Source organism: Conger conger, chromosome 10 (assembly GCF_963514075.1).
Source record: "Conger conger chromosome 10, fConCon1.1, whole genome shotgun sequence".
In the NCBI taxonomy this organism is placed as follows: domain Eukaryota; kingdom Metazoa; phylum Chordata; class Actinopteri; order Anguilliformes; family Congridae; genus Conger; species Conger conger.
The window spans coordinates 27,364,969-27,378,149 of record NC_083769.1 but is presented as its reverse complement, the minus strand read 5'-3'; the positions used below and the strand labels follow the sequence as shown (position 1 = coordinate 27,378,149).

Sequence of the window (13,181 nt, the reverse complement as noted above, 5' to 3'; positions counted from 1 at the left end):
AGAGTGAGAAAAAAGTGAAAGGGTCTGAATACCTTCTGAAGCGATGTTTCTGTATGAGTTCAAAGTGTTAAATGTTGACAGTAAAGTAAACCACTGACAACAACCCAAAAACGCCATTGAAGTAAGAATATCACTGTGATCAATGGGGAAGGTGCACAGGCTCCTGTTAGCGGCTCCTGCTCATCGCCATGGTGAAGCTTCCTCTTTTAAGCAGTGGCCATGCAGTCTGGCAGATATGACAGCTAGAAAGATGAGAGAAGATACCGGAAAAAAAGAAAAGTTCCACTTGACAGGAGGGAATTCACGACAACTCGGAGCGATGAAATAAAGGCTGTTTTCAGCCCTTGCCATCCAGCTATTTGCGGGAGCCTGACAGGACAGAATTCTGCTTGCCTGAATAGCACACAGAGCTCATATCACGCCAGGGAGCACTGTGTCTCAATAAGGAGTGTGATACACCGCACTTATCTGCAGCCAGCCACCTCTACAAAGAGCAGACAACAGAGGTGCAGTGCCTTTAATACAACTCCCAGGGACTGATGAAATCTGGGACAACTCTCTCTGTGGTGTAAGCCTAGCTCCCTCACTCCCTCGCTCTCTCTCCCACTCTGCCTCCCAGCCTGCCATTGGGAAGCCGTTATGGCTACATTTCACAGCACAGCATAATTAAAATATAGGAAATGCCACCACTCTAAATCCACAAGCCTATACAGCACATCATCAATAGTGTTTCTAATTGGAAGCTAATAGCAGGTACATGTGTTTAGAGGCTTTTCTCCAGTGTTTGATTTATACTAAGGCATTTTGAAGATGAATTCACTTAAATGCCCAGTGTGATAGTGATGGCCCAAGACAGCCCACACAGGAGACTAGTAAGAAAAATAAGCATCTTCTTTTCATTCTCTCTTCAGTCACACACTCTCTCTTGCACTCACACGCGCTCGCACACACACACACTCTTGCACACTCTCACACACTCCTGCACACACACGCTCACACACGCTCACACACGCTCACACACGCTCACACACGCTCACGCACACTCACGCACACTCACGCACACTCACGCACACTCACGCACACTCTTGCACACTCACTCTTGCACACTCTTGCACACTCTTGCATACTCTCGCACACACACACTCACATACTCTCTCACACTCACACACTCTTGCACACTCTCGCACACTCTCGCACACTCGCGCACACTCGCGCACACTCGCGCACACTCGCGCACACACACACTCACATACTCTCTCACACTCTCTCACACTCACACACACACTCGCACACACTTGCACACTCACACACTCTCTCTCACCTTCTCTTGCTCACACACACTCACACACACCAGTACATGGCGCACTGCGCATCTCCTCCATCAGCGGGGCAGCACCTGGGCCTCTCGCTCTGAGCAGGGTAATCACAGAGATTCCCCCCCTCGCGGGGACATCTCAGAGAACCCACCGCACTCAGAGGGCCCCCTGGGGCCCCTGTAGGAAAAGAGCAGCAGTGCTGCCCCCAGCCGCGCACCAAGAGGCCATTCATCAGCAGCACACCGTCTGAGCCTCTTAATGAAGGCTCGTTTCCCAGCATGCACGCGTGATTGATGAGCGGTGTCGGAGCGGAGCTTCGTCTGCCCCCTGCAGCCCTTCGGAGGGTGGCTGCGGGTGAAGAGGGTGCGGGAGTGCTTAATGAAGGCCAGACGCTACGCCGGGGGACACCTCCGCAGACAACACGCTGGATTAATGGCCGTCAAACACACCTGCCCCAGCTATCCACACGGACATTATTAGGTGTCCCTGACAATCTACACACGCTTAATTAAGATAGGATACCTGTGCAGGCAATCCACATGTGTCTAATTAAGGTCAGATACCGGTTCTGGAAATCCGTGAAGTTCAGACAGACCCGTCAACATTATCCTCATGTGCTTCATCATGGTCTGACAGACGAGATGTGCTTAAATATACCTTTAGACAACTGTGTGCTGAAGTATGATCTGTACAGACGGCATCTGTGTACTTATCGAAGACTTGGTATTTGTTCAGACAATCCATCCTGTGCGAAGGTCAGGCCAGAATATGTTGAAGAACCAGGCAAGCTTATATGAAACCAGACCATGCACGCATCCTCCATATCTACATTTGTTTAACGAAGAAGCACTTTATTACATTGAGTAGGGGAACAGGAGGCCCAATCCCTGCGCTATAAGGCTGAGAGGCACAATGGAAAAGGAAAGGTTTTAAACACAGCACATTTTCAGCCTGGGTTTGCCACACCACTTTACACAATCTCGTTTTATTTTCCTCTTTCGACAGACCTCTCTCAAGTGTATTTGTAAGCCCTAAAAGAGATCACTACAGAATGAAGAAATGGTGACTTGTAGACCTTCTGGGAATTGAGTTCAAAACAGCTTTGAATGCTGGCCTATTTATTTATCATTTCACATCCATCCACTTTAAAAATGACTCGGTCCTCACAGCAAGCGCTCTTTTCATGTCTCCGCCATCAGCAGACAGCCGGCTCACGCAAAATGCTAATAAATTGGACTCGGGGAGCCACTTGGAATTCTGATTTGCAATTCCTGTTGATGAATCGCAGCATCAAGACATTCTGGAAGCGAGGGAAGGGTTTTGCCCTGAGAAATGTAGACGTATACTCGCCGCCAGCACCCACACCGGCTCAAGGTTTTAACAGAGGCTTCATGATGCAGATGGGCGGTTACAGCACTATTTTAAGAGCTGGAAGGAGCGAGGTAGCCTGACAGATGCATGTCACCTCTCTCATACTAAAGATCACCACCTCTGATTTACAGTCATAACCTGCCCTGACCGTGCACTCAGGGGCACGGGAGAATCACTCCAACCAGGTATCTATGGTAACCATCATTAGGTGTTCTGTCCGGAATCCGTCTGCTGGAGGGGCGGGGGCCGGGTCTGAGAAAGCCAGAATTAGGACACTGCACACATCGCAGTGAATCCCTCATCTTTTTTTTCCTTCAGAGGAAAAGAGGATTCATTCACCAGGGTTTGCCTTTTCTTTGCGTTTTCTGTCCCTGGGGGGCCACCACACACTATCTGCTGGGGTCCCTGACCTTCCAAACGACATTGGAACCCCATGATCTGGACAGTAATGAGTGAACGATTTACACCAATTACTGTTGGTGAACTGGATTAGGACTCAGCCATCAATGTATGAATGGCAATGAGCCCCTTTGCTAATAGGAGGCCAGTTACGACTTCGAAAGGGTTTGAAGAAAACAGTTGAAGCCAATCACCACTGATCGCATGCGATCACTATGCAACATGGGTAGGCTGTAGCCATAACTGCAACGTAACAGGCTTCTGGCGATAAGAGCCAATCTCGCTTTCATTAAGTAAGTGATAATGTTACGACACAAGCACAACAATACCAGAAAAGATGAAAGGATAGGTCAATATGGCAACTTGAGTTAATCTCTGAAGTATAAATTATGCGAATCTTAATAATTATTTGGCAATTACATGAACAGCCCATGATACTCGCTGTCCACAATCTTAAAGACCACTCAGCCGATTTCTCACTTTCCACTGCATATTTGCATAATGTTCACCAAAACTGAGCCAGCTAACTATATGCTACTCCTTTTCTAAAGATATCACAGGATGAAATTAGTTGAAAGCCCATTCAATTAATGAAAAATGGACGTTTCTAATGTGGCATGAGAGGAAACTCCTTCAAAGGCACATTCCAAAATGATGATAAACTAAAGGCATGCCTACAGACTAATGGCTACTAAATAGTTACGGTTGGTAGATGTACTGAAAATTGTTCTTATTTTACGGGTTGAATTTATATTGTCTTACATCTGCTCTTAGACTGTAGATTTTTAGTCTTTGAAATACTGTACTAATCCCATGGAAATATTGTCATGACCAACTGAACAACCACAGAAGAATTTCCATTGAGTACAGCAGGGCTGCTCAACCCTGTTCCTGTTCATCCTGTAGGTTTTCATTTCAGCTGAAATTGGTACAGCTGATTCTATGAATTAGCAGCTCCCCAAGACCATTAGCTATTAAATGAGGTATGGTTTGTTAAAGCTGGAGTGAAAATCTCCAGGACGGTCGATCTCCAGCAACAGGGCTGGGCAGCCCTGACATACAGCTCCATAACCGTCCGACTGATGCTGATTAAGGAACGTGCTGCCATCCTCCGGGTCCTTGGCTGGGAAATTTAACGGAGCGCTGGGACTGCCTCTCCAGGAATACCAGGGGGAGGGCTGTGCATTGTGGAGCAGCTGCTGCAGCTGGTCTCTGCTAGAGACATGGGGATACATTAGGACTGTCACTAGCTCTTATCCCAGACAAGCTCTCACTTTAAGAGGTGCTTGGTCAGAATCTAATTAAATAAAGCACACGTTTTAAGACTATGGAGTCTCAGGAATTAAGCACTGCTAAAATGTGATACCACTTTTTTTGGACTACTGCATCATGTCACAAAGCCTAAGTTACAGTTATAAACGTGACATAATGCCTGCCTGAAGCTGCAATAGGCTGTCGTGAGTGTCGATTCATGCTCAAGGCAGTATAGGCTTTATGGCACAATAGTCTAAATGGTGTTACTCAAAACCTTGAGTTGAGGAGAGTTGTTGCTGGCAGGAGTTTGGGCTTGGGAAGAATGTGGGAGTGCCCACAGGGAGAAAGACAGGATTTCTGAGATTCCCTGCGGGTCAAGTGCGTCGACAGCCCTTCTGCAGGAGCCCAACTACAAAGGCGTGTGACCACCAGGGACCCTCGGAGTGCCAGTGTTTGCAAAGGTTAGCCACTGCCCATCGATCAGGTTCAAAGAGATTCCCAGCACTGTGGGAAATGTAAGCTGTACTAATATTTAAAGATTGTCCTGTGCAACATCACCTGTGGTTTTATAATGGAATCCCTGGCACTGCCAGATGTCTGCTGTTATTGAAGGTGGCCCTTCTATAATGCTACATCCATCTATTGCTTTTAACCCAGCGAAACCCAGCTAAATGCGCTTCTCTTTCATCTTCAGGGCACTGTAAACGAACTGTTCATAAGGATTCTTTCACCATGCTTTATGGTTTTTACTATTCTTTTAGTTTCTATATTTGCCTTTAATGCTGTCAATTGAATATTTCACTAGAGTAAACCCAAAATCACCATGTGTAAAAAAGAAAAACTATAAATTGGGGGAATTAGCAGTAAGGCTATTCAAGTTCTAAATTTGATCCATTATTATTAACAGTAACGGTGTTAGCTTATCCAGTCAAAAATATATAGCTTTCTTTTTTAGATTTTAATGCATAACAGCATAACATTTACATCAGAAAATGAGGTTAAACCACTTCCAATTCAGACAGAGATCCAGATCAAGTTGAGGAAGTGCTGTATACAGTCTAGCCTGTAAATGCAAAGATCTTAGTTGGCCCATATCATGTTAATACATCTTAAATTCCTCAACTGCAATTAACATATATCATAGGTAACTGAGGCAAAAGAGTACACAGAACCATGCCCACTGACAAACCAAAAGGATAGTTTTCAAGCTGAACATGTCATCAGTGCCATCTAGTGGTAAACTAAAATCATTTTATAAATTTACTTAAATTATGATCAAATCTTCACATATTATAGTAATACTTAATTTAATGGAAGTAAATGTAAAGAAAAACACATTGAAGTATAATAATATAATACTAAACAAAAACAGATTAGAAGATAATTTGGAGAATGAAATTTGCCAGCATTTCTGTAAAGTAGCATAGATCCCAGGACGTTATGACACATTATGATCTAACCACAAGATGGCAGTCGAGGCCAAATACACAAAAGGATTCCTCAGGATTAACAGATTTTTAAAACTATAAACCCATATAGTCACGCATACTCATTTTTGATGTCTCAGAGGATGTTTTGATATCCTCCCAATCATTAATTTATACTTCTTTAAGGCATGAGAAAGGGTGGTTCCCTCATTGTGTGCAGGATGGAAATCAATAGAAACATGGGAATATAGGCACATTTACCCAATCTTTTAGGTTGTTTGGAAAATAAAAGAATAGTTTGATCATTAATGAGCATCAATGGCACTCTATAAATGTTTCTGTTGTGGTGCCATCAGAGACAACTGCAGACGATAAATAAAAAAGCACTAAATAACAAACCACGCCCAAATAAATACTGTAAGCTTTTCAACCCAAAAACAAATGAGTCTAACCATTTTTCAATGAACAACTGAAATCAATGTTTCATTCACCACAAATACCCACAAAATGCGACTACAAATTGTTTGATTTGAGTGGGGGGGACAGCAGGAAGCAGTCTGCCTCTTCATCACACATAGCGAGGGTCTAAAATGACCGGGATTACGGTTGCATTGACCCTGCGTTAATGTCAATTTCAGTCAGACTACTGAAAACATGTCACCTGTATGGTGTTGAATCTTAACTGGCTCACAGATTAATGCAAAAGAATAGACCACAAGCTTCAGCTGCAGTGCTTATCCTGCAGCTAACACATTACTGTAGGTGGGAAATGACACAAAGGTGTTAGAAACAGCACAAAACAAAAGGCTCAAAGCGAAACTAATTTGTGAAACTAGTGCAATGTTAAGCTTTTTTCTGTTAAAAAAACTTTGACAAGCCAATTTTCTTGCTGGTCCACACTAGCTGGTTCTTGAAAAAAGTGCATTTCAAGCCAAACAGAGCTCCAATAAAACATCTACTTAAAGCACACAATCAGTCCCTTACCCTGTCCTTACTGCTGTGGCCAGCTATCCAACCACTGACGGCAGTCACCTAGGAGATTTCTGCACATAAGGGGTTTTCATCTTGGCAGTATGAGTCTATTACCCTTTAAAAAGAGTATTTGTGCCAATAGCAGATTTTAACAACCAAGCACAGTCTGCTCAAAATCCTTTATAAATGACCAGAGCCCATGCCAATGAGTTTCAGTTTGACAGATGTGATGAGGGAGTTTTTATTAGCTCGTCCATTTTGGACTGCATCTTTTACAGATGTCCAGTAATCACTTGAAAACCTAATCCACTGCAAAGCCAGATTGAGAATTGGGTCTCTTATTAGGTAGTACTAGACATTAATTAGCACTCATTCATCTGAGGTTACACATCAACACAGCAGAATCACCAACCTACCGCATACAGTTATATAGGCATGAATGTTCAATATTGTCCCCTATTGTGATAGAATTGCTTCGGTCTACATCACCATGACAGCCTCAGAGGCACACATTTAGCATTCATCAAAGTGCAGTAGCTGAAGTGAAACATGAGGGGGAAAAGCCCTAATAAGATGGTGTGGGTTGTTGACACTTGGGGCCTCATTTATAACCATTGCGTACGCACATTTCTAAGCATACAATGGGATTTAAATCTTTTTTTAAACTTGACGAGGAAATGTGTGTCCATTTCCGGAAACTTAGACCCACATTATGGCGGCAGAGGAAAATATCTAATCTGCAGGCAAAGTAGTTAAAGAAAATACAGTCACTGAGAACTTTATTAGGAGCATTTAGACTTTATTACACCTACTTATTAATGTGATTATCTAATCAGCCAATTGTGTGGCAGCAGTGCAATGCATACAATCATGTAGATACGGTTCAGGAGCTTCAGTTAATGTTCACATCAACCATCAGAATTTGGATCTAAGTGACTTGGAATGATTGTTGGTGGCAGACAGGGTGGTTTGAGTATCTCAGAAATCTCCTGGAATTTTCACGCACACCAATCTCTAGAGTTTGCAAAGAATGGTGCAAGAAACAAAAAAATCCAGTGAGCAGCAGTTCTGCAGACAGAAACGCCTTGAGACATTAGAGGAGAATGGCCAGGCTGGTCAAATCTGACAGGAAGGTGTCAGTAACGCAAATAACCACAAATTACAACAGTGGTTTGCAGAAGAGCATCTCTGAATAATTGAATTGCATTTTTAAACTTTATTTTGCGCTATCTTTATAGTTAAATGTCAACATTGTAAGGCAGACAATAGCCTAATTGTCAAATTAACGTTTATTTATTTTTTAAAAAATTTTTAAATGTATCGGTTAAAATAAGAATTCTTCATGTTTTCATCCCTCTTCCCTATGCCTTCTGCATGACAAACTTGAATTATATATGAGACTTCCGACTATAATTCCTTGTATTTATATAGTGCACTTCTCACACTCAATCAGTTAGCGGAGTTCAGGACAGAGGACACTAGGCAGGACCCTGGATTTCCACCACTGTTCGTTCGTTTTGTATTATTAGGATAAACTTTTCGAGGTGTGGTTTCAAACAATGATGCGCGTTCAGAAATGTATTCCCAAAATAATGCAGAATGGGATAGATACAATTGTGTTCAAAAGACACAGCTTATGTTATTGAACCAACTGGATATTTAGCTACCTTTTTACATAGTTAATGTTGGCTAGTTAGCTAAATCTCACCTGTTTGGGGTCATCGTAGAACACGCCGATGCTGCATAGTTTCGGCCCGATACTGGAACTTTCGGTGAAAAGTGTTCCACATTCTTTGTATGGTCCCTGTTTGTATTTGTAGGCAATTGTAACATTCTTAATTGGGGGCGACCCAGTCCGGATGTTGATGTGGGAAAACAATCCAGAGTACAGTACATAGGAGATGAGCGTTACTAACACACTGAATATTATAAGAAAGACAACCCACGACAAAATTACCAAATCAGACATGGTCTTTGAATTAATGCAATAGCTCCAGTTAGCTAAATGATTATGATAGCACCGTAACGTTAGCTGCGTGGACTGATGCCTAGCTAGTTAGCCGCCTGTTCTGTTACAAAGTGGTGGTGACAATGACAAGAGCTCATCAAAAAGAAGAAACTTCGCAGGATGGGTAGCTAGCTAAGTAACTATTAAGTACATGGCTATGACGTTGCATCAATCGGAATCAGCCAATTCAAATAAAACACTGAAGTATATTTTTGCACCCAGAGTCATTACAGTTTAGCTTTTTTTTACGTGAAGTGGACGTGGACAGACTGGCTAACTAGGCTGAAAGCTCTCTCGGTGCTAGCACATTATTTTAGCTGGCTACTGCATGTCATTATTCCCCACAGGCATCACCATAGAAAGTGGGCAGCACAACAGCATGTTGTTAGCTAACGCTAGCTATAGGTACACTTCCTGCATACACCACAGCGCCCTTGGGTGTAGGGGTGGTTTGTACATCGGTAGTTATAAAAACAAAATGATTTATCACGGCACTATAAATATACATATATCATTCTGAAATTAAGTAAAATATTTGTCTATAAAAAGTTCTACAGTACATACGTATGTAACAATTCACTCGTTCGAATACAATGGATTAAGGAATACCCTCACGTTGGTCCGCGCCATCAATACGATAAATTTTGATGGTTGGTCTAAAAGTTAATACTGTTCAAATTACTATTAATAATGAATGTAATGAATTACTGGAGTAAAATCAATATTTAGCACTGAGAAAAATATGAGTACAGCTGTAGTAGTAGTGAGTATGCTGTATGGCCCTTAATCACTATTACAAATTAAATGAAGTATTAATCAATACACACACACACACACACACACACACACACACACACACACACATATATATATATATATAATGACATGTATTTAAAGCCTATGGAGCATGCATTTAATTTAGTTCAATAGACAACCAAGCTAATCTGTAATCACAATGTAGTTTACAGAAGTACATTTGCATACTGTATTATGCAAAACACATGGGCACAGCTGTGTTGCTGAGTCTGGCAGGTGACTTGTTGGTTGGCATCTGTGTCCCTCCTCTGCCTTGTGGGAGTCAGACCTTCTGCGTGTGATAAAGGTGCAGAGTGAAGACCAGGTATTCCGTACACTGCACAGTGAAGGTCTGCACCCAAAGCACTGCAATACTCATGATCATTCGAGCTCATTGAGGAAAAAATGTGAATAGCCCGAATATTTGAGACCCTTGACCCCTAAATAAATAAATAAATGTAATTCCATTTCCACTTAATGCCATCAGATGGCAGCACTGCATTGATCAAAACATTAATACAATTTTTGTATTAATGTTTTGGAATCAAAGCATTGCGAAACTTTTGAATCGAAGCTTTGCGAAACAAAGCCTTATCCTAGTAACTGTCTCGGGTAATTTAAGCAAAATATCGCAACAGTGGACTGTGGGCTAACTTTTAACTCCAGTTATTGCTTTTAATTTGATCAGTTTATTGCAACCAATTGCTGCATTGGACAAATTACTCTAGTTATACGCTGCCAAGATTGTAGTGATGTGACGGTCGCGAACGAAACGGCTCTTAGAGCCGGCTCTTTGAAGTGAACGACGGGAGCCGGCTCCTGCCTGGGAGCCGCTTTGTTTTTGTTTTTTTCTGTTCAAGCCGTACGTGTTTGGTCAACTACACGATGTGTGACGTGTGTGTCTCTGCACTGAGCTATATTGGATACTGCTATATTGAGGTATGGCACAGAAGTTGTTTTTTTCCTGGTTTTAAAGGCTGCATTACCGTTACTTGATGTAAATTTATTTATGTGCCAGGCTGTTCTACTTGTTTAAGTGCTTTTACCCACTGAGTCATTATTATTATTATTATTATTATTATTATTATTATTATTATTATTATTATTATTATTATTATGATTATTGTTTATTTCAAAAACCTTATTGTGTTATTATTTTGTAAAGTGTGATTCTCTAAGCTTCTCTATGTTGTTTCACTGTAAATAGTTAAAAGTTAATAAATAATATAATCAGAGATTGGACCTTTTGTCTAATTGAGTTGGGTCTTTGTTTTTGTACTTTATAATTTATTTTTTGTAGCACTCTGCTCCTTATTGAGTATAATAAGCCATATAACTAATAAACATTTGATATAATGTATGGTTTTTACATTAGTAATTCATTTTACATATAATTTAACGTTATTTTTGGTAATGAATTAATTTAAACACCAAAAAATCTGAAGAGCCACTTGGGAGCCGAAAGAGCCGGCTCTTTTTAGGTAGCCGAGCCAAAAGAACCGGCTCTCTAAAAAGAGCCGGAATTCCCATCACTACAAGATTGTCCTATGAATACGGTTTTCTTATTTTTGACTTCATTTCAAAGCCTGCCTCTAACACCGCCCCTTTACTTGCGTACATCCTTGACGCGACCGAATAAGCCATAGGGGTTATTGCGCACATTCTGAAGGTAACGACAATTCGTTAGCTGAATTAATTCAACAATGGCCGCAACTACGAAGAAGTTCTATGACTTTTCAGTGAAACTACTGACTGGAGATGTCTTGAATTTATCATCACTCAAGGGGAAGGTTGTACTTTGTGAGAATGTCGCATCACTCTGAGGCACGACCACCAGGGACTACACTCAGATGAACGAGCTCCATACGCGCTACGCTGCGAAGGGGCTCGTGATTCTGGGGGCGCCCTGCAACCAGTTCGGACATCAGGTCAGAATTATTGTTCTACTTTTTTATGTTCTACAGTAGGCCTACGTTGTAGCATACAGCAGCAAGACAGTACAGTAAAAGCTACCGTTTTCTAACTTGCAGCTTCCTGGTTTTTGTGTTCCGATTCCCTTTTCTGTTTGTAAATTATTTTTAGTCTTCTGACTTGACTTTAACCTTTAGTTTTAGCTATAGTGTTCTTTGAGCGAATATTAGCCTATTTGCAATATGCATGCAATATGCAGTTTGAACATTAGAAACATTTAGATATGCGTACATCATATTAATACATTTGTACTCATTTTTTAACTTCGGAACAGGAGAACGGTAATAACGATGAAATCCTGAGTTCCCTGAAGTTCGTCCGTCCTGGAAATGACTTCGAGCCAAAATTTCAGCTGCTGGAGAAGGTGAAGGTGAATGGCAAGGAGGCACACCCCTTGTTCGTCTACCTCAAGGAAAAACTGCCTTTCCCCAGCGACAATTCCCTGTCCCTCATGACTGACCCCATGTGCATCATATGGAGCCCAGTCTGCAGGAACGACATCAGTTGGAATTTCGAAAAGTTCCTCATTGGTCCGGACGGGGAGCCGTTCAAACGATACAGCAGCAGGTTCCCAACTATCGACATCGAAAGCGACATTAAGAAACTTCTCGGCCAATAAGTGAACCGTCCAGGCATTGTATTTTCAGAGGCAGCTTGATGATTTAATTAAACTAATATGTAGGCTAAAGATTTGGTCCAAAGTGATTTACATTTAGTTATCATCTCGTTACAGTTTATAGTCCCATCATTAGGCTGCAATATTTCTGTCCTGCTTCTACAGCTTGTGAAAATACTTCCTATTAAATTCGAGCTGGCCGTGCTCGCATGTGCAAGGTAATGCTGTTGTTTAGACTCTTTACTGAATGAAAGCATCCTTTGAAACCCTTTGAGAAGGGTGCTCGATGAAAACGTAAAGGTCTTTACCTCACAGTAGTATTTGGCCCATGTAATGTAGCTGAGCCTGTATGTTTTTATGAGTGAATAAATATCCAATAAATTCACCAAGTACCGGTTTTGTTTTTGCCTTTAAGTTTTTCAACAAGATTTTCCTGTAACTGGCATCATGCACGTTATGGTTCAATAACAGTAGATTTCACTTCCTCTGCACGTTAAATATGAATTGAACGTATGAAGGAGAATTTAGTTATCCTTTTGGTTTAGCTACTTTTCCGAAGTGATTTCCTAATGATTAATACAATGCGATCTTGAGAATTCCAAATAAATAGAAATACCTTTATTACAAACACATAATTCCATCAGGAAGACATACAAAATGCGTCCAGTCCTGGTGACGAGCTAAGTTTGGTTTTCTCTATAGTTCATTTCACAAGGTCAAACAAAATGAGGAACAGTACAGAAGTACTGCTGTAGGGAGTATGCACTCAGGACATTAATGTGTCTTGTAGCTAAAGCTGCAAGGGTTCACGGATATACACTGGAGGCAGACCTAACTCAAGGGTTCTTGCTTACGCAATAAGCAGGGCTTATAATGCTACACTTATAATCAATCCTAGGTATGTTAAAATAAATTAAGCCACTAGAATTAAATTCATGTATTCTTGCGTAAGTTCCATTGGACACAAGGCACACCAAAATATTTGGTAGAAATCTGATGGGTTTTCCAACCATCCGTTGTATTCACTTGGCTCAATACAACGCTGCTAAAAA

At 41.4% G+C, this 13,181-nt stretch overlaps 2 protein-coding genes across 2 annotated transcripts in view; one reads left to right on the top strand and one right to left on the bottom strand.

The window, feature by feature from the left end:
* The window catches only part of LOC133139095 (testis-expressed protein 264 homolog), a 79,213-nt gene extending 70,129 nt beyond the window's left edge, over positions 1-9,084 (bottom strand). The window contains exon 1 of the mRNA XM_061258393.1: positions 8,448-9,084. Coding sequence (XP_061114377.1) covers positions 8,448-8,708 — 261 coding nt within the window. The 5' untranslated portion in view covers positions 8,709-9,084. The remainder of the gene's footprint in view (positions 1-8,447) is intronic.
* Positions 9,085-11,149: 2,065 nt separating this feature from the next.
* LOC133139422 (glutathione peroxidase 1-like) lies at positions 11,150-12,514 on the top strand. The gene is made up of 2 exons (XM_061258949.1): positions 11,150-11,470; positions 11,788-12,514. The coding sequence occupies exons 1-2, from the start codon at positions 11,246-11,248 to the stop codon at positions 12,130-12,132; spliced, it is 570 nt and encodes a 189-aa protein (XP_061114933.1). The 5' UTR covers positions 11,150-11,245; the 3' UTR covers positions 12,133-12,514.
* Positions 12,515-13,181: the final 667 nt, after the last annotated feature.